The sequence below is a fragment of the Dreissena polymorpha genome, chromosome 14, assembly GCF_020536995.1.
Source record: "Dreissena polymorpha isolate Duluth1 chromosome 14, UMN_Dpol_1.0, whole genome shotgun sequence".
In the NCBI taxonomy this organism is placed as follows: Eukaryota; Metazoa; Mollusca; class Bivalvia; order Myida; family Dreissenidae; genus Dreissena; species Dreissena polymorpha.
The window spans coordinates 2,882,141-2,905,323 of record NC_068368.1 but is presented as its reverse complement, the minus strand read 5'-3'; the positions used below and the strand labels follow the sequence as shown (position 1 = coordinate 2,905,323).

At 35.5% G+C, this 23,183-nt stretch overlaps 1 protein-coding gene across 6 annotated transcripts in view; it reads left to right on the top strand.

The window, feature by feature from the left end:
* LOC127858756 (beta-1,3-galactosyl-O-glycosyl-glycoprotein beta-1,6-N-acetylglucosaminyltransferase-like) overlaps positions 1-17,476 on the top strand; it is a 311,044-nt gene extending 293,568 nt beyond the window's left edge. For 3 of the 6 annotated variants that reach the window (XM_052396028.1, XM_052396027.1, XM_052396024.1), the window contains 3 exons: positions 13,076-14,157; positions 15,565-15,791; positions 17,084-17,476. In XM_052396028.1, the coding sequence (XP_052251988.1) occupies positions 13,445-14,157; positions 15,565-15,791; positions 17,084-17,382 (1,239 nt within the window). In that variant the 5' untranslated portion in view covers positions 13,076-13,444 and the 3' untranslated portion in view covers positions 17,383-17,476. Of the gene's footprint in view, positions 1-7,023; positions 7,489-7,854; positions 8,081-12,263; positions 12,508-13,075; positions 14,158-15,564; positions 15,792-17,083 lie in introns of those variants that run through there. The other 3 variants (XM_052396025.1, XM_052396030.1, XM_052396029.1) reach the window with 3 other exon arrangements.
* The last annotated feature ends 5,707 nt before the right edge of the window (positions 17,477-23,183 follow it).

Genomic DNA, 23,183 nt, shown 5'->3' with positions numbered 1-23,183 from the left:
GAAACCACAGAATCGTGACTTTGGTTCGGATATTCAAAGTTAACGCAGACACGGGACTCGTTAGTTTTAAGTAGTAGCGTCGACCCCTCGTGTGGTTGTATGTTTCACAAAAACTTGTATTGATTGTCAATTATCTTAATGGTCATTGACATGTTTAATGTAGGTGATTGCAACAATCATATACTGCTGTGGCACAAAATGAATCATTTTCTTGTTAAATACAGGCCAATTTGATTCAGTCCCTTTGTCAGTCCATGTTTTCATATAGTGTAACATGTACGATGCCTGCTTTTGAAGCTGTTCATCTCATCGATATTTTGTTTTCATATTTGAATCATCGTTGTACCGATAGTGTAGTGCAAACATGTGACAGAAACAGTTATGTAGCATGCTGGTCGATTCTGATTATTTGAGGTATGTTAATGCGTTGTCCTTGTTTATGTTTCATTTAAGAAACGGCGAGCACTTTTATTACAATTAATGACCAGGGTTTTAAGGCAAAAAACAATAATGAAATTTTCTGTGAGTTTAATATTTTTAGTGTGATAATTTTGCTGATTTTGTTTTACCATAGCAATATTAACATTAGAGTGTTCGCTGTCACAGATATATCGTTAGGTCTCCACAGATAAACCGGTTCGCCACGAGAAAACAACGCGGTACGATTGGATCAAAAAACATTATTTGAACCGATTACAAAAATGATTAAAACGTGAATTTCTGCTAAAAAGCACACTGGAATCGAACAAATTGTGGAAATTATAATGGTGTTAGTATTCGTCTACATTTGAAAATTGTGAATGTATATTGATTGGGTAATTTAAATACATATTTTCTATATAGTATTTGCATTTACTTGTCATAAACAAGTTTGATTCTTTAAACTGTTGGAAGAATTCGCATTATGTAAATAATCAGGCGAAATGTCATTGTGTTTGTTCATATTGATTTAATTGTTATCATGTTTATTTTTAGACATAGAGGGTACAGATAATCTAATACTGGAGAACAAGTAAAGCCAGCATGAAACATATGCTACATTGCGCACCAGTAAAACACTTTTTTATTTTAAAATCATTCGATTTCATTGACAAAACGTGCGTGTTTGGCAGCTTAATAACTGGACACAGATCATTATTATTTTTAATAATCATCTTTTTTATTCAATTCATGTTACACAATTATTGTATTGAATAATAAAATATGTTATCATCTCAATTTGAATCAGGTTAAGTAATGGACACAACTTGGTTGCTTTTTAGATCTTAATGTATAAGGTATATACTTTGCTCAAACCATTTGGGCAAACGCTCTGAAATCAGATATGAAATGAGACGTTCAGAGGAGGTACTGTTAAAGAAAAAGTAAGTCCAGCATGAAGCATATAGAACATAATATTAAATAAATATATAAATAAATACTTTATTTTAAAACCATGCATTATTATTTAGGAAGCATGCATTTTAGAGTTATAAACAAATATATGGATGTCAAACGAATACTATATTTTTTATCAATAATCACCTTTACATTTCCATGTTTCAAGCTAGTTTAACAGATTGATGAAATACATTATTATCTCCATTACAATCATGTTAAGTAATGAGAAGTTACTTGCTTTCAATTTATTTAACCCCCAAAATCAGAAAAAGGCACTCACACATTTATATAATATTACACCTCAGAGATATTGGTCCTTCTATATCTATATGACCGGTTTCAGTCTGTAAAATGCGATAGAGGAACCTAATAGTATATAAACCGGTCACTATTTTTGTATATGGACCGTTCGGGGTTACACACAACTAAATTTGCACTGTTTTACTGTAAAATGACGTCATTTTTTAACGAAATTACGTCATTATTCCTGAGAAATTCTTCATTGTATTTCTTTTCAACAATAAACAATCGTACAACACTGTACAATGGTAAAGGGGAAACTCTTCGGTGTAATTTAAGAAATAATGAACTCCACTTCGGTCCCAATGGCATTATAGTGACCAGGCAGGCAGCCACAAACTGTATATGGACCTCAGCCTACGGCTTCGGTCCATATGCGGTTTGTGGCTGACTGGCTGGTCACTATAATGCCATAGGGACCTCAGTGGATTTTACTATTTCGTAAAGATTGACATTAGATGACAGTTTTGCATATGTTTTAAGTTTACATAAAGTGTTATGAAATGTTGATAATAGTGTTATATAAACTTTGAATCTCATATTTGCTTTCAAATTTACTTCAATGGTGAGTTATGCATGCATACAGAAACAACGTGTAATACATATAATACCCTAAATAAATGCAATACTACTACTTTTTTAACTATTTTAAATAAAAAGGAAATATTATATAAATTAATCATGTTTACCACACATACAATAATAAATCTCAAAGTATTGAATGCTCACTGTATTGGTTCAAATCTCAAAGGATTGAATGTTCCCTATATTGTTTCAAATCTCAAAGTATTGAATGCTGACAATATTGTTTCAAATCTTCAACAATATTGTGTTAAATCTCAAAGTATTGAATGTTCACTATATTCTTTCAAATCTCAAAGTATTGAATGCTGACAATAATGTTTCAAATCTCCAACTATATTGTGTTAAATCTCAAAGTATTGAATGCTCACAATATTGTTTCAAATCTCCAACTGTTTTGTTTTAAATCTCTAAGTATTGTATGCTAACTATTTTGTTTAAAATCTCAAAGTATTGAATGCTAACTATTTTGTTTAAAATCTCAAAGTATTGAATGCTAACTATTTTGTTTAAAATCTCAAAGTATTGAATGCTTACTATTTTGTTTTAAACCTCAAAGTATTGTATGCTCACTTTTTTGTTTTAAATCTCAAAGTATTTATTGGTCACTGTATTGTTACAAGTCGCAGCTGCTTTAATTTTAATGCCTGACAACGAAGTTATTTCCGTATTCCATTCCTCTGAAAATGAATAAAATTCCTTTAGATTGGGACATTTGTTCCGGTTTACATACATCTATTGGTGTAAAAATTTAATACAATGTTATAGGATCTCAGCAGGAACACTAAATAGTTATTATAAGTGCAACCTGCAAACTGAACAAATAAAACATATCAAACTCATTAACTACATGAATACACGTCTATCTTTGTAGTAAAATGAGATACCATAATGATCAATAGTTGCATTATGTGACAGTTCTATTAATAAATGGTGATTTCAATGCTCTATTCAGCCATAAAGACCTTTGTTGACGTTGTGAAGGAATGTCAATGGCACAACCACACCATAACGTGTTCAGTAATGAACCTCATTGTTGTACACTTTGGACATCTGGATAACAAGCATGTTAACATGCGAAGAATGAGAAAAATATTAACAAGAGGTTGCGAGATTATGCTGCGAGATAACGAAATCAATGTCGCGATCTTACACATTTATTTCAGGCCCTCGTATCGTTTTATAAGGGTCTATTCTCTTGCATATCCAAAGATCGAAAATCAAAAAGCGCTGGGAAAATGCGAAATCGTTGCGCATGCTCGCATCGTATTACATGGCCAGATCCGCACATGCTCGTCCGGGAAGTTCTTGTCTTTTAAGCGAGATGTGGGATCTTTCAATTAATATATAATTGGCAACCTATTTTCAAACACGTGTAATTTGGACAACGTTCTGAATAATCATATAAAGTTTAAGTTCTTGCAAAAACCGTCTAGAGCAGCAAATGTCGGAAAATCGCAATAAAACGCACACTCTCCCGAGCTTCCTTTTTACATCTTCAGATTATTAAATTTCTACTTGTAATTTGTGCTATATGGTTTGGTGAGAAAAACATGCAAAGAGTAATTCAGTTGTGTATACCCATCCTATATTATTCGACTTCGACTGTTCATACGTTAATCATTATTGTGATAATAATGAGGACCACCGTAGCAATCTTTTGTACTGTTATTTATATCATGATACAATATAATATAACATGATACGTAAATTCGTCATACGATCGCCGCAAGTCCTTTCGCTTAAAGGATTTAGGCCTATACTCGTATTTAAGAAAGCATTATAATAGTTTCAAAAAGTAATCAATTTTATTTTATTTTTCTATTTAGAGCCAAATGAAAATTTTGATATAACAAGGTTAATTACAATCACTATAATCAGGCATTTCCGCCAGGGTATTTAATGTAACATAACGCACACAAAACGCACATTTGGGGCATCGTTGAATTTATGTAATGATCGAAATTTGTGTCACATTTCATACAATCTTTAATAGGCAGCCATCTGGATCAACAAATCAATAGCCTCGGGTTATAATTACCGGACACGAATATTTGCTTACCGTATGTGTCAATCTTCGGTCATTTCCGAATGTATTCGTTAGGTGTTCGTTGCATACGTCATATTTATGTTGCAGACACGTGCCTTTACAAACGGCCAATCAGAATTGTACATGTAACAATTATCAAAGCTTTCGTTGTTTATATCTATATTTATGGGGAGTCTTACTTGAACGGCCGAACATACAAGTCGCATTTTTGCCGGCTTTCGCGGGATGGGCCCGTTGCGGGATTCGCATGTATCTTGTATTTGACAAACATTTTGGAAACGTTGTGTTGTGTTAATAAGCAGAAATAAAACGCATAAAAATCAGAAATGGAATTTTTGTACGTTTATGTATGTGTTACGGTACATTAAGCACAATGTGCCTACATTTCATAATCAACTTAGCTACCAGGATTGATAACTTTACTCAATTTTTACAGCAATGTACTTTCAATTAAAGGGGCAACAGCTTTCTCAATCATCAATAAATCAAAAAATATTTTAACCAGGAAAACATATTTTGAAATGAAGTTTGTTTGTGTTATTTTGATATCTCTGAAGTACTATTGATCTTGATTTAACTATATCGGACATGCGACAACAAGAAGGTACCACACAACCACTCAGACATCAACTGCAGCTCTTTTCTCCTATTGAGGGATGTGCTTGATTAATTGCGCCCCAAAACAGTTTTAAACGATATATATATATATATATATATATATATATATATATATATATATATATATATATATATATATATATATATATATATATATATATATATATATATATAAAGGATCTTTCACGAGTTGTCATTAATACCATATTTTATTAAACGAGTTCAGGAATTTTGTAAGTAAGAGAGCCTTTGGCGAGTTTAATAAAATATGGTATGATATGACAACGAGTGTCAGATCTTTTTGATCATGTGCTTTTAAATGAGCAAATTAAATAAATATATACGCAAGCATAATGATAAATCCCAAATGTTGTTAACATTTCGTGACGTCATTTGACGTTGCAACGTAATTTCAGCAAAATAACAACATGCAATAGGTCAATAAACGAAAATTAAGCCAATGAAAACGCTTTAAAATGTTGTATTTCACATGTGTAATTTTAAAGAAAATATGTAATGGTTATATTACATGGGAAACAGGGTATGGCATGTGATAAAATAATCAACAATATTTATTTAAGTGCCAACAAGACAAATCAAAGCATGCGACCGCACACGGTGTTGATAAAGTGGTGTTATAAATCACCGATAAAGATCAACTTGTTGTAATCTGCGACATTGATACCTAATGTGTCCCGATATTTTTTTTATTTGAGCGATACGGATCGAAAAATGTCCACACGATGTCAGCTGCTATAAGGGGCATCATCTGATAGTTTAACATTTAAATATGAACCTACGATTTTGGATCACTTGCATGCACCCCCCCCCCCCCCCACTTTCGCTTTACACTTTCTGTTAGCCATTGGTCTTAGATCAGCAATACTGATCAATATGATCGCACAAAGTTGTTAATTTTTTTTTAATATAGGGGTCAGCTGGAGGTTGAAGTGGCACATGCTCCATGTTCCCCCTCTCCCCTTAACCCATTTATGCCTAGTGGACTCTCCCATCTTTCTAAATTGGATCAATTTACTTCCAAAATTAGGGTTGTATAGTATATTTATAAATATATATATATATTTAGAATAATTCTTACAGAAATTCCTTTAAGCAAACCGTGCAGACCCTGATGAGACGCGGCATCATGCGGCGTCTCATCTGGGTCTACACTGTTTGCCAAGGCCTTTTTTCTAGACGCTAGGCATGAATGGGTTAAATTCATGCATGTATTATTTAAAACTCTATTTGCAATGAGAGTAAGCTGCAAACACGCAAGCAGGAATTATTATCGCGATTTTAACCCATTCATGACTAGTGGACTCTCCCATCCTTCTAAATTGGATCACTTTATTTTCAAAATTAGGGTTGTCAAGTGTATTTATTTCTATATTTAGAATATTCCATAAAGAAATTCATTTAAGCAAACAGCGCAGACCCAGATGAGACGCCGCATTATGCGGCGTCTCATCTGGGTATACACTGTTTGCAATGTTCTTTTTTTAGAACGCTAGGCATAAATGGGTTAAATCGTGTATTCAAAATTTCGCGTGAGCATACTTAGAGATTGTGAGACCGCGAGATTTATTTTAAAATGTCGCTTTCCGGTTGCAAACCCCTTAATAGTTCAATTTGGTACACTATAATTACCATTTAAAATAAATTGTCTGTTGCGAAGAAAATACTGTATTAACGACTTAATATTTGTTTTCTTATGTGTACGCCATAGTATTGTTCAACGTGCATTTTTCGTGTAATAACTTACGGTGCAGACCGTTTTGAAGATAGTTTTAACAATAATTCTATTAATATGTCTTTATTATCAACAATAATGTACGATTGCGTGTCTGTATCATATAATACATACCTTACTATTTATAGTAACAAAATTGTACAGTTTTTCATGCTATTATCACCGTTGCTGGGCGATTATAAATATTCGGCCCTAGGGCCGATTATTTATAATCGCCCTCAGAATGTTTGCGCGTTACGTCAACGTCACCCGTAACGTCATCACTTGACCAATATGGCCGCGACGGAGAAGACGTTAGAAGCGCTCGCCAATAGAATAATGGATTTAGATTATATTATAGAGAAGAATCATGACAAGCATGTATCCGTAACCGCTGAAGACACGTACTCCTTCGTAGAAAGTAAAAAGAATTCAAATACTAAAAAGAAGACGAACAGTGACGTGAAACGTTTAAAGGACTGGCTAGGCCGTGAAGACCAAGAACAAAACTTTTAAGAGATGCCACCAAGGGAGCTTGACATGAATATAGCTCGATATTTCATGAGTGTTAAGCATAACAAGACCAATAAGGATCTTGAACCTGGGACTCTGAAAAGAATTCAGGGCAGTATGAAGCGATATCTGAGTGATAAGGACTACCCCCATGATATCATGACAGATAAACTGTTCAAGCATTCAAGGGAGATGCTTAGAGCTAAAGGTGTCGACCTGAAGGAGAAGGGCCTGGGTAATCGGGCGAAGAGGGCAGATCCTTTCACTAGGGATGAGATACAGATGCTCTACCAGAAAAAGCTTCTTGGATCAGGTAAATTTCGGAATCTAAACATTAAAGTCACTTTATAATACAGATTTAATATCAGCTGATTTAACTGTCAAACAAATCGTGCTGTTGTATGTAGCCTAAATTGTTTATATCGCACCATGTCAACAAGGGGAATCACTCCGATACTATAAACAAAAAGCTAAAAATATACTGCTCAAAACCATTTCGAATACATTTTATTCTTGTTATCCTATCTTTGACCTACCGTCACGATTTTAATATATTTAAAGCCTCTATTAAATCTGCTTCGAAATGCAAATACAGATTTCAAGTAGACTACAGTACATGTATGTCATCCATGCTATATTTCGACTTTCACTTTCAGTTTCACCTTATTTTCATTTTCAGATTCTGCACAATCGCTTAATTATCAATGTTATTTGTCTCAATAATACCATGCATTTCGGATTGAGGGGACGCCAAGAACATATAAATATGCTGTGGGGTGATTTGGAGATGGGCAACTTGGCAGATGGAACTAGGTACGTGTCCTACACGGAGAGAGCCACAAAGACTAGGAAAGGCATCAACACAGATCCCAGGATGTTCAAACCAAAGATATTTGAAGAACCAGGTACACATCTGTTTAAAAGTAAATATAAAATCAAAATATGCTTTACTGGGTGTTCCCACTAAGATTACAATGAACATGCCCAGCAAGATCCTGTTCGGGGCTATTGGGGGAAACAGCCAAATGGGCCAAAGGGCTGAAGTTGGGATGGCTGCATGCAACCAAAATATTAAAAAAAAAAAAATTTCTCTACAGGTGATCCACATTGCCCAGTAAAGATGTATCAGAAGTATGAAAGCAGAAGACCTTTAAATGCACTTCATCCAGAAGCAAGATTTTATCTTGGAATTAACCACCAAGCAAAAGCAAAATACCAGTGCTGGTTTGTGAACCAACCAATGGGGAAAAATAAAATGGGATCTTTGGCGAAACAAATGAGCGAGAGCGCTGGATTTACAGCCCGCCATGTAAACCACTCTGGCCGGAAAACTTTTATTTGCAATCTTTTAGATGCTGGCTGTCCTCCTACTGAAGTAGCACAATTGTCTGGCCACAAGAATCTGATGAGTCTCAACTCTTATCATGCTATCAGTACAGAGAGACAAAAAAACATGTCTTCAATTATTCATAAGAATTGCTCTGCAACATCAACTTGTACTACTGTCGCGTATGACAATGAAATGTCTGACGCAGAAATACTTAGACTGCCTCAAGAAATGGACCCAGTGATTTAGATTGGTTACCTCCCCTTATCTATCGCATACTCTCTATATAGGGATCGGTACAGGCTAATTTTACCGGTCCAATATTGGACCGGTTATTTCTAGAAACATGTTCAGGGGAAGTAATCCGTGTACCATTTCCGGTTTATTTTCCCGAACTTTTTGACAGCTGACAGGTAAGAATAAAAGCTCGTTCTAGTCAAATAAGATTCATAATACATATGCAACTTGAATACTGCATGATACATAATATCCTCGCGTTACTTAAAAGTGGAAATTATTTGAAATTATCAACGGAATGATAGAGAGATTAGAACAACATTATCTGGGAAACCCCGCGTGCGAACCATAACATTCTAACGTCGGCGGTCCCGATTGGTCTTTGCGTTATCCAATTAAAATTGCCGATACATTAGCCTGTACCTGTTGTATATTATAGTCAACGGAATCAACGGTTATATTCAACGGGGGACCAGTTAACCAGTGATTGAGCAAACGCTTCGAAATATTAATTCTTATGAGCAAATTCCAGCTTGTAATGATCAATCTGTAAATGTCATTGATTTTCCAGTTAGACAAAGCCCAGGTGGAACACTTAGTTTCCAAAATTTGAAAAGCCCAAGGGAAATGTTTTCAAACTGCAAATTTAATGGCCCAGTTAATTTTGTTTTCAAAAACTAAGAAATTGGTGTCAAATGCTGAGTCCATTGTATCAGCAGTGTATAGACTGCAAAAAACAGTGAATTGTTGAACTTCAGCAAAACAGATTTGATAAAAAGAATATGATATTAAATGTTGTGCGTTCAGTTTGAATTTATTACATGTTGCCAACTGTTCGACAGAGCCTTTCAATTTATTATTTTATTTAATAAATTCAACATGAAAAGACACTGCTCTTTTTATATACTGTATATATTGAAAAAATGCATACTTGGAACTGTCTTTGAAAAAATACACATAATAAAAAATGTTATTACAATTTAATGTCAAAGTTTCTTTGTTTATACCAAGTAGCAAGTAAAGGCCCCCAAAAAATGGCTTTTTCTGCTTTGAAAAATAAAGGGTCAGTAGGTAACGTAGAAAATATTTTTTTTTATTTTTTTTATTTACCTAAGTGTTTATTTTTAGAAAATAGACTCTCTTGACCTTTGTTATTATCATACTTTATGTTTACAATGCTCATAGACCCCTTCTCAAATCAATTAATGCTGTTAAAACCAAAATGCCATGAAAGAATATGTCAAATTCTAAATTTTGTTTGAAATAACTGGAGTCTGGGGAAAAAACGGTCGGTCTGGGTAGCGGAAAAAAGCAATTTTTTTCCCTTATTGAAGCCTTTGTGAAACAATTGTTTGTTTGCGGAAACAGTTCGTTAAAATTATTTGTAAATTTAAGACTGCAGTAACGAAATTTTCAAGGCTACAACTGGAGATGGAACCAAGAACCTTGACTTTCTAAGCAATCAGGACCACATATACAAAACAAGGTCATCAAATTATCTTTGACAGTTGTCAAAGTTAACAAATTATTAACCTTAATCCTAACCCCAATCCCTAACTAGAACAAAAACCCTTACCATAAACCCTACTGTAAATAGTACTAAACAACTATAGTGAACGTGGCGGACATTTTCTATATGCCAGCTTCTAAAAGGTTGTTTAAAGGCAAAATTATCAAGACTCGGACCATCAGTCTTCAAATTACTGAAAGTATCATTTCAATTTACCCTCCAGTCTTGAAAATTGTAATTTACTATCAATATAAATAAAAAGGGAACAAGTTACTCGCCCGACACAATTATAAATCTGCCCGACTCAGAACTTACAAGCTGTGGCCTGTAAAACAGCCTTCAATTTGGATCGAAAGGCTTGACATGGTTGGAACCAGGATTGATTTCTGTGTGATCATGCATGATTCAATGGACTGTCTATTTAGTTCAAGGTTAAAACAAATAATAATTGACAATTTCATTAAAGAATGAATTTACTTACCCAAGCAGCATGTAGATCTATATGGCTAAAATTGGCTCTTGTTTTGACAATATTCATGAAAGTTATTCAACACTGTCATTGATAGCACAGTATCCTTATTACATGTAGATATTGAGCAAATAAAGTGCACTAACTGAAGTAAAGCATTGCCTGGTTTCGACTACAGGACAAAGGGTTACCTCTGTTAACTTTTAAGCTCGTAAACCATCAAATTATTTCACAAATATCCTCTTTTTTTTAGCTCCTTCCGCAAAACACGTAACTGTCTGTGTCGTCGTAAAATTATTATGTGTGTGCGGATCACAATTTTAAGGTTACACAATACAGTTGAATCTCAAAACCTGTGCCCATCTATAATTTAGTATAAAAGTAAGATATGTATTATAGACGTTAATACACGGCTGAGCCGGGCCGGGCAGTGATAATCGGCCCTAGGTCGCAAACGGCCCTCGGGCTAAAGCCCTCGGGCCGTTATGCTGCGTGCGGACCGATTATCACTGCCCGGCCCGGCTCAGCCGTGTATTATCCTCTAAATCTTAGAGTCCAAGTTCACGGAACATGATTATATGAAGTTTAATCGGGTATCATTTTACTTATTTCACTATAGCATTGATAAACCATGCATTATTTTTTGTAATGCTCCAAACAGTTTGATGCGATTGGAAAAAATACATTCCTTTAGGCGTGAATAATACATAGCGATGTGTGTTTTTCAATGTTCAACCCAAGGATAGAAAAAGTTGAGAACACGAAAACGATCCGAACTCGTAATATGAATGTCGTGCAGCAAAATTTTGCAACGTAATTTCGCAAAATAATATCGCGCACTCACATCTTGTCCCCATGTTATCTTGATGTCTAATCTGCAAATTTCGAGAGACTTTTTCAAACACAATAAAAGGGCGATTAAAATTGCTTAATCTCATTTCAAATATATGCCATGGTGGAAAAAAAACAGAACACACATTTAAGTAGGTTACAACATAAATACGGATAATTGCAAACAAATATAAAACTTTGAAACATAAAAACTATTTTCAATCACATAAACATGTTGTTTTTTCCAATAGAAATATGTTGAAAGAATGACTATAGGATATATAAGTAAATACAATATAAAAAACCTTTCATTTTCGAATACCAACTTAATATTTAAAGCAAGAACAACAGTTTATCAAATTCACTCTATACGGGAATACATTTGCAATTATTAACCTTTTTGTGATAACATAGTTAAGGTATATACCGAATGAGATTATACATCTCATGACCTTCACTCGAATGCATTTCCTTCTACCATTGGTTAAATTCCGCGTTTGGACATGTGAAGGCAGCAACGCTTATCTATTTGATAACGACTTCTTCATTTCTTGGGCCACGCTTCTTCGATTTACTTCTTTAACATTTATTACGTGTAATCATTACAAAAATATCACACGCAAAATTAAAAAATGGGATAGTCCAAAGACCTATCAATATAAACACAAAGACCTATCAATATACATGTATATTGATAGGTCTTTGTATATTGATAGGTCTTTGGATAGTCTGATGTATAAAGATCTCCTACCCGTCTATTCTATGATAATCAGTAACCTCAGTCGATGTCTAACAGATTCGTATTTCTAACAAAGTGTTCACAGGATAATTAAAAATCTTTAAGACCGAAGAGGAGTTATGTATATGTGACTTTCGGATAGCGCACAGGTGTTCAAATATAAAAACTATTAATTCTAGATAAGGACGCCGGAAGAAAACCTGATACGATTTCCTTACGGTGAACGAAGCGCGTGTCGTTCAAAACAAACAAAAATCCTCAAAACTAATATTCGATGTAACTAGTTTCGCATTAAGTCTCATTGAAAACACCCCTTCTCTCACTAAAAGTCGCAAATACCAAAATATTGCATATGGTCTCAAATATTAGATAATTTGGTGGCGAAAATCATTTAATTCAGATTCAATTTGAAATAACAGTTATATGTAGATAAAGAGCGACTTTTACACGATTTAAATTAATTTCCACGCTCGGAATACATTTGCTGTATGTACATACACGTTAAGTGTTACATCTGGTGATATATTGCGTATCGCAATATCTGCGAAAGGATGCATATTTAATACTTTATACTAAACAGATAAGACAGAACTTGGTCGATTATTTGTGTTATGTAGAATTTTAGCACTGTATGTACGGACTTACATCTAAATTGTTACGGTATTTTGCGTCAATACATTCACGTTTAGCATAAAAGTGCCAGTTAGATAAATTTGTCTCAATATTTCTTTTGTTGTCATTATTTGCGCAGCTGTTTGAATAAATAATTTAATATTGATTCTTACAGAATTGCGAGATAGCAGCAACAGCAGGGGTCAGAATCATGTCAAATGTCACCAGATACATAACTCTGTTTGGTATCGTCGCTTTCCTTGGGACGTGTATGTACTTGCTGGAGAACAACTTTACCTTACAAAACGTTACAAGATTTATTAATCAAACTTCATCTGGTAAGGATGTTTCAAGCTTTTATTCGCATGACGTTCGTGAGCAAATTCGTCTTGTGACGAAAGGCTTCGATGTGTTCACCCAAGGCTATAGACAGAATGTTAACATAAGAGCGAGCTTTCAGACTACGCCTCACTATGAAAATAACCCGATGTTTCATGTTAACGGATATAATATTACAGACGAGACACTATACCTTTTTGGTTAAATGGGCAAAAACAATTCCACGAGTTCAGTGAGGTTAAGCGGGCTTTCAAATTTGTTAAATATCATTAAACCATATATAAAACAAGACAATAAATTAAAACATATATACTTACCACACAAACATTATTTTCATCATTCCAGAATAGTTACTGATGTAAACTGCAACGCTATATTCCATGGAGATATAAATGAAATAAAACGTTCAGAGAACATTACACAAATTAGAAACTTCCTGTATCCCCAAAAGTACTCAGAAATGACAAAGAATTGCTCATATTTTAAACGTCTGCGTGGATATATTAATCATCATTTAACAGAAGTGGAACGTGACTTTCCAATAGCGTTCAGTCTTCTAATTTACAAAGACATTGAACAATCGGAGAGACTTTTACGCGCCATTTACAGACCACAGAACTTTTATTGCATACACGTTGACTCCAAAACAGATCAAGCCACATACGATGCTATGTCTTCAATTGCGAGGTGCTTTGATAACGTGTTTATGACATCAAAACGATTTAACGTTCAGTGGGGTACAATGACCGTTCTCGAGCCAGAATTGCTCTGCATGGGAGAGCTTTGGAAAAAAAGTGCAGCGTGGAAATACTTTATTAATCTGACTGGACAAGAGTTTCCACTGAGAACAAACTACGAACTTGTACGCATTTTACAGGCATACAATGGATCAAATGATATTGAGGGAACTTTCAAAAGGTAAACTAAACTCAACGTATATTTAGTTTTCAAAGAACTATGTTGTAAAGTTTCGTTTCACATGAAATCCCCGTACACAGTTATATACCCCACCCTTACACCGCAACACATCTCTAACGTACATGAACGTTTATTTACAAACATGAAAACATAGTTGTATTTGGGCACGATCCGACCAGGACTCATAAATACCCTAACACTATGTAAGAGACTAATACATAGTGCCAGTAACGCGGTCTTGGTAGTTTCCAGACTATACTTACAGGGTCAATATAAAAAACGGGGTCTGTATACTTTTCCGCGTTTTAGACATCTTTAATTACTGTGTAGGGGTAGGGGATGTAATGTTCTCAAATTGCACAATAAGGTCTTATATCGAAAATAACAATCAGGTCTTAAATTGATATTTTATATACCCCGCAACTGGCCATATATATATATATATATATACATATATATAGTTCGTCATATTTTCTTTCTCAGCTTAAAATGAAGCTCAAGGAAGGATCTATATCGGGATTAAATTAAATCTTGGATCACCTACCACCTTGTAACCTTAATACTTTACGTGTTTAAACCATAAAAATACAAACTAGATATGGTCTGTGAACTGTTCAATACGGCACGTTCAATAACAATTTTGATTTGTTATAGTTGTCATGTCAAGCTGATCTTCTGTTTTGCCATCAATATAAAAAATAGTGTTAATTTAAATAATAAACCGTTTCCGCTTAAAATCAATGTTATTAATCACGATAGATATTTTGAAAAATACTGAACTTATTTTAAGCAATATTGAGTTGCTTGATTTGCAAACAGTTATGTATAGGAAAAGGAGTCAAGAAACTCTGACAAAATTCAGAAAAGTTAAGCGCACTGTTCTCCAACAGCTTGAGTTATCTTTCCATCACCAACATCATTGAGTTATCTTTCCATCACCAACATCATTGACATTGGTCTTCATTTATTAAAAGAAAAAGTGACATTGGTCTTCATTTATTAAAAGAAAAAGTGACATTTGTCTTCATTTATTAAAAGAAAAAGAAAATTATGCGCAATCTAGGCAATCCGAATTATATTATATGAACATTCATTAATTATCCAAATACTGACATGCACATTATTTGTTATGTGTTTATATACTAATTATTAATCGATCTCGGTTTTTGGGCTTCACAAAGCATGTTATACTTGTTTTAAATTGAGTAGTAGATATAGTATTTAAAACAATGATCTCTTCACAGTATTCGATATATCTGCATTATTTCTTTCAAACATCACAATCAAGTGTATCGAACACTATGAAGAGGAGAATCAAATAAAGATATAGATTCACGTTCTGATTAAAATATGTTCATACGTACATCAATATGGGTTTAATTTGTCAGACATTCTAACTGATTTCAGAGCCAACAGGGATCGATGGCAGAAGGCCGGTGCACCACCTCACAACATCACGGCGTTTAAGGGGTCTGTGCATGTTGTGGTCAATAGAGGCTTTGAGGATTTTGTACTGCACGATCAGCGAGCCCATGACCTCTTAAACTGGACGCGACAGACGCAGGTGCCCGATGAAACGTTCTTTTCTACGCTCAATCATAACCCTCATCTTGGTGTACCGGGTTCTTATTTAGGTAGGTGCGCAAGTGTTTATCAACTCGGTTCATCTTCAGTAAACACCTAGCAAAAATGGAATGGCACTATATTTCGGTAAGGATAAGACAAACATGTATAAATAAAGACAGATTCGTTATTGCCTTTCATGTATCACTATAGCCTTTTCCGGGACATTGATGGCATTGGCTGATCTAACATTATTCATATTATCCCTTATTCTAATTGCATCGGTCCTTATTGTATCGTGACTTTAACATGAAAACCAACTAAAGGGGAGCTGCACAGTTTATGATTTCAAATCTTCAGAAGTTTTTATTGATTTGCTATTTATAAACGACCATTTCAACAATCATTCTCATGATTTCTGTATTTAATTGAAAAGTATGTCATGTTTACTCCATCATTCCTGGTGACCGGCCCTTGGCGTTTAAGACTTTTCTATCGATGATAATTGAAGTGGCTGCAATCTGTACTATTATAACTGATGTGACTCGGAAATTAACGATGATACGAGGGAATTGATGTTGAGGCTGCGGAATTTGTATACTGTAGTTGAGTCAGTAAGACGGCCGTATGTTCGCTAATGGTTCTTGAAAACGTATTTAGAAAATACGGTTGGTGCAAAAGTCTCGGTTGCAACTGGACAGAACTATAATCACCTTAAACAGAAAATATAAACATTGACAATTTGAAGTGTTATATATTGTTAGTTTATTGCATTCAAATCTATTTTAAAACCCAATACATTGGCTATTTAGCAGAAAACTTAGCCGTAAAGTGAAAAGAAGGTAACGTACACAAACAAAAACCAACGTTTTAATCGCGAATCAGACTATATATCTGATTAATTTAGTCATATGTGTATATCTTAATGTATTTGACAGATAATAAAACATGCATCTGTATTTTCCCTAAAAAACAAAAAAGAAGCGAATTTAGAATATCTTTAATCAATTACCAAGCAAGGGAGAAATCAAAGATAGCGCTCTTTTCAAAACGGTTCGGTCACAATTGGACCATATCGTAATCTGACTTGAGGAGATTTTTATACCAACGTCCATACATGTTCATCAACTGCGACAGACCATCCGCCTAGTGCTAGTTTATATTTGCGAACATGTTTGAGAACCAATAATGCTCAATCTTAAAGTTGTGTTTCTAGAAGATGACGTAGATGCACTTGATTATTGCCACTTAAAAGAATACTGTCCAATACTTGCCTCAAATGTGTACATATTATTATGTTTACAATGTAAAGGACATATGATTTATCAGTGAAGTTTGTGTTCAAAATATGATTACACTGCAGGGGTACCCGAGACGGACGATGCAATAAAGCCATTCATGGCGCGATTCAAGGATTGGGGCGAAAGAGAGTGTCATTGCAAACGCGTTCGTCTCGTCTGCGTCATAGGCACAGGGGATCTGCCGGATCTGGCTAGGAGCAAGAAGCTCTTCGTGAACAAATTCCACCAGAACTTCCATCATTATGGTTACGATTGTCTTGAGGAGCTCGTCGCAAACCGCATCCGAGATATTTACCTCGGCGATCTCGCGTTTGATTCCAGATATTACGGGACTTTTGGCTTTGTTAAGAACAAAATATAATGCAACGTGGAAAGCATATTAGTTTGCGTTTAGTTGTATGCGTAAATTTGTAATAATAATTATGTAAATGTGCAATAAATTAATCGTTTAAATATATTATATTTACATTGGTTGGAACGCTTTAAAACAATGAATCATGGATACTATGTAAGAAATTTTAAAAAAGGATATTGATTATAAAAAAAAATATTTTGTTTTTTCATCAAGTTCAATAGCTAAGGAAATATGATGTGGTATTTACATATTTCATTTTGTTGAATGCGTTGTAAAATAATTTTGTTAGATAAGCCATATTGTGGAACCAAATTTACAATGATCTTTTCTTCATATCATGCATAACGCATTTAAACTTAGTGGACTCTCCTTTCCTTCTAAATAGGATCAGTTGAAGTCGTGTAAAAGCCGGATCAGCAAAATCAACATACAATTTAAATATAAAAAATGGATTGTTTTGCAGATTTTAGGAAAATGTGGTATGATAAACAGAAAAACAGGTTACTGTTCCATCGTTTGGAATATATCAGGCTCGGCATGAATAAAATAACGGCTCGGCAAGCCTCGCCGTTATATTATTCTAATCCTCGCCTGATATGTTACAAAACGATGGGACAGTAACCTGTTATTATCTATATATGCAAAACAATCCATTTTTTGTATTTCAAATGTAAGGATCCTCGATGATTTTGCTGATCCGGCTTTTACACGTTGACATACATGTAGCAACGGCGTTTCAAAAGACGACACGAATAATCGCTTATTTTAAACATCGAATAAAAAGTTGTTTGCACTACGAATGGGAAGAGTACACCCGCTTTAATTATAAACGTATTGAATTGGAGATCAGGAATGGACTGCAGCGACAAACGTAATCGAAGAACATACTTCAACGAATAGTTTGGAGACGCAAATTTGTAGAGTGTGTCAATATAAACATGAGCGTGTTAATTCGTTTGTTTAAATAGTTGTGGATTGGCATACAGTTATCATTTGTCCTGACTTTCTGTGCAACACTTGCGAGTGCAATTACTATATCGATACTTAAGATTTATTTCCAATTGATGACGTCATTTAACTTCTGTAGTGCAGCCTGTGGTGACTTTAAAAAATAATAAACGTTTTTGTGATTAATAACTTTAAACTAGGATAAAATATGTACGTTCCTGGTATCAAATTGCTTGTTTTGTTGAACCTGATTCATGTTGATAGAAATTTTTGACTTTATTGCAAATCCCACGTAACTCCAAACATTGACTGATATAGGAACTTTCTGTTGACCATGATATAAAAAATATATCAGGCAACGTTATATCAGGCATATATCAACACGGTGTTATGATAATTACAGATCTCGGGATAAGTCGATACATTCGAATAACTTTTAAGGTTATCATGATCATTCTCATGCCGAAGAAACACTTTTTAAACTGTTTAAAAATATTATGTTTACATACTACACACAAGACATTACACAAAAGTGTAAAAATGACATATTTATTTGGGTAAATGTGATAACAATGACATTAAACTTTAATTTGGCACCCGTCTTTCATCGTAATGCACGGTTCCCACATTATAGACACCATAGGTATCAATCGATACTACCACTAATTAAATAATAATTATTTGTGCAATTTTAAAGGAAAATTGAGCACTGTTGGCATGTTATTTAAAACGTTGGATTTGGGAATCATCATTTTCCAGAAACACGTGTTTCAAATTACATTTTAGTTTAAATTATATTATATATGTAGTGCTCAATAAGATAAATCTCACCTTTGAATTCAGGTCACACAAGTGAACATTTCAAGTCAACATTCAAATCGCTCAGATCCCATTTTAATTGAGGCGAATAAACTACGATTTGAAATCTTGAACGCCGAGCACGCGAACAGGGTCAGCCAGTGCAGATACTAGCTGACAAGCTGGTTCACTTTCCCGTACTGATAATGATGCCATAGGGAATATATATAAATATAATATATCCCGATATAATTTCCTTTTCCAATCGATAATTCCTTATCGACACAATAATACTAACCGCATACGTACTTACTTAGTCCTCTTCGCGCATATTGGCGCATAAGGCTTCCACCAAAGCTCGCCAATGTACCGGACCTTTGCCCATGTCCGCACCTGGCCCCAGCTCCAATTTTCCTTCCTCATCTCCTTTTCAACTGACCGGCGTCATGTCTCTTTTGGTCGAACTCTTTTTCTACATCCAATTGGTGTCCATCGCATAGCAACCTGTACCTTAGGAATGGCTGTTTCCTCCATCCTTTGAACATGACCAATCCAGCGCCATCGTTTGCGCTTGATCTGTGTTGATATTGGGGTTGTACCTGTTTTGCGGTGGAGTTCAGTATTGAATATAGTGTTTGGCCAGAAGATTTAGAGAATCCGCCTGAGACACCTTCTTTGAAAGACATCAAGCTTGAAGCAAATAAGCTTTGTAACTTTCAAAGATTTTGAACCATACAGCAGGACCGAAAGTACGTTAGCCTTGAAAATCCTGATCTTGGTGGTATAATTTAGCTTGGAGAACTTCCAGATGTTCTGTAATGCCGCATAAGCACCTCTTGCTTTGGATAATCTGTAATTGACATCTTCTGAATTTCCGTCACTTCTGATTTTACTCCCAAGATACAAAAACTCATCTACTTCTTCAATAGCGCAATTGTTGATGGTAACTGGTTGCTCTGTTATGGTGTTTAATCTCATCACTTGTTTTGTTTACTTTGATATTGAGGCCAATCTGCTTCCCAAGAGAATCTAGCTTGTCCGTCTTTGTTTCGATGTTTTGGTTTCGTTGGGCGAGAAGCATGATGTCGTCAGCGAAATCAGGGTCTTCCGGTGTTTCTGTGAACGTCCACTGGAGTCCCTTAACTGCATCCTTAGTGGTTTATTTCATCAGCCAGTCGATGCACAACGAAAATAGTAGAGGGGACAGTACACACCCCTGCTTCAGGCCTGTCCTTATCTCAAGGTTCTCTGTGAGAGTTGTTTCGCAGATTACTTTAACACTGAAATCTGAATAAAGCATTTTGATGACAGAGATAATCTTGCCTGGGATTCCATAATGGGCTAAAATCCTCCATAATGCTGGCCTGTTCACGCTGTCGAATGCTTTCTCTGGAAGTCAATAAAATTCGCATAGACGGTTGCGTCCCATTCGTGACTTTGCTCTATGATTTGTCTAAGTGTGAAAATCTGATCTGAACATGACTTACCCTTCCTGAAACCGGCTTGGTTTTTCCGCAGCAGTTTATCTACAAAAGCTGAAATTCTGTCAAGCCCAATTCTGCTAAAGATCTTACTGGTCATTAACAGCAGCATTATACCTCTCCAATTGTTGCAGTCTCTAAGGTCACTCTTTTTCGACAGTTTAACTATTAGTCCCACCTTTCAATCCTCAGGTACTGTTTATGAGATCCATACTTTCCGTAGTATACTAGCAAGTACTGTAGGAGTTATCTGCTCCTCCGCTTTAAACAAATCTGCTTGTATCCTGTCTATACCTGGGGCTTTTCCATTCTTTAACTTATTGATGGCTTGTCTGATCTCTTGTATAGTTGGTGGCTCTGTATTGATGTCAAGTGGGATTTCTGCAGGAGCAATAACTGCTTCAGTGGATGAATCCGCACTGTTGAGTACTCTCTCAGAGTGTTCTTTCCAACAACTCACTTTTTCTACGTCGGTGGAAACAATTTCCCCTTGCAAATTCTTCACTGGAACTTCTGTAGAAGTTAATCCTCCTGTCAATATCATTGTGATCCTATACAGCGTGCCCATATCTTGCGGCTCTTGCCGTGCAGCTGCATCTTCAGTTGCCAGATTGTCAATGAATTTCCTCTTGTCTGCTTTAGCATGTGTCTTCACGTCTCTGTCCAAGGTTGCATAAATGTCTTTCAGCTACTGTTTTATCCGCTCCGACTTTGTCTGAAACAACTTCTTCCTCACCTCCTTCCGTTCGTCAATCTTGCTCAATGTCTGCTGGGATATCAATTGTTCTTTCTTCCTTCGTACTGTGCCAAGAATATTCAGTCCAGCTTCAAGAATCTCCTGGTTGAATGAACTAACATCCATTTCCTGCTGGTCATTAAACAGCCTGTTCTTCAGCTCAATCTGGAAATTTCTCTTGACCATTGGATCTTTGAGTTTTCATATATCTCTTACATCTTGCAAACTGCCCCTCCATCTTCTGTTGATGATGATATGGTCAATCTGGTTATCGGTTTGTCCATCTGTCGATGTCCATGTTACCTCATGGATTATGGATGTTCTTGTGTGGAAAAATTGTGCCCTTAATAACCATGTTGTTTTCTTCGCATAGCTCTACCAATCTCTCACCATTGCCATTCCTTATTCCGCATCCCTGTGTGTCCATTGCGGATTCCTTACCTGTATTGTCCTTTCCGACTTTCGCATTCAATTCTCCTAAGAGAAGAAGGAGATCGTGTTTTTGTGTTGATTCAATGACTTCTTGTAATTGGTCGTAGAAGGCGTCTTTTTCTGTAGCTTCCACAACCTCTGTTGGTGCATAGCAAACTACAATTGTGAGTTTAGCGTATGCAGCGTTTAATCTTGCTGACATTAGTCTTTCGTTGATAGGCTTCCACTCTATCAGGCTTTTGTGTACTTCTTGATCCATAATCAGTGCTACTCCTTGATCATGCTGGTCATCTGATCTTCCTGAGAAGGCTATGGTTTGTTCTGATGCAAGCTGTCTCTTTCCTTCCAGTGCCTATCTATCTCGCCTCACTTACTTCTAACAAGCTGATTCCATAACTCTCCATCTCCTTCGCCACTAGGGCTAGCTTTCCGGTCTGGTAGAGTGTCCTAACATTCTAGCAGCCCACCCGCCGTGATGACTTTGGTCAAAGGATATCTGCTATCGGGTGATTATCCGTCCTAGGTCCAGTTTCCTGGCGTGCTTCCATCCTTGGTCCGGTATTGTTGTTTTCTTTGGTGTTGGTTTCTGTAGCGTGTTGGTTTTTAATGTGGCTGGGGTGCTGGCCCTGCGCACAACCCTCCTCCTTTCTCATCCGGGCTTGGGACCGTCCATGGCGGAGTTACTAACCGCATTTTTCAGAGTTAATTTCTATCATATACTTAGCGCATCATACATAAATTAAGTTTCAAAACTATATGTGGCTGGAAACGATGTCGATGGTGAAATGTGGATAATAATGTTTGACTCGTATGCATGCAGCTTTTTTTATTAATGTATATGTGTGCTTCTTTACGCGTATTTTTGTGTATATAATTTATGTGCTCATTATATGTATATAATATGTCAACATGTTCAAATATTTAACCATTGGTTTAACCAAACAATTAAACTTTGAAATACTTGTAAAGATTTCATAATCTGAAGAGCTGAGTTCATGCCGGAGAAATATGTAATTGTATGGTTTGAATTTTGAATTACTTGTTCCCGAAGAACGAAACACGTACAGCACATAAACACATGCTTAATCAGTAATGTGTTTGGTAAATGAATATCATTTACCGAATAAAATTGATTTGGTGTTTGATTTATCATATTAATAGGTCCGTGTGATTTCATGTATATCATTCAAATAATCATGTAATTGTTTACAATTGAAATAATTCATACACATAGCAAACCAACCACCATTAACGCAACAAAAGAATGCATAAGGTTAAAATGAAGTCAATCTCAGGAGATTCATGCATGTTTTCCCTGAATGGATAAATATTGCGACGAAGTGCATCCGATGGGTTTGGTGGTTTTCTCAGAACGGAGGATATATAACACGGGCTTACAAGGTTGACCTGTA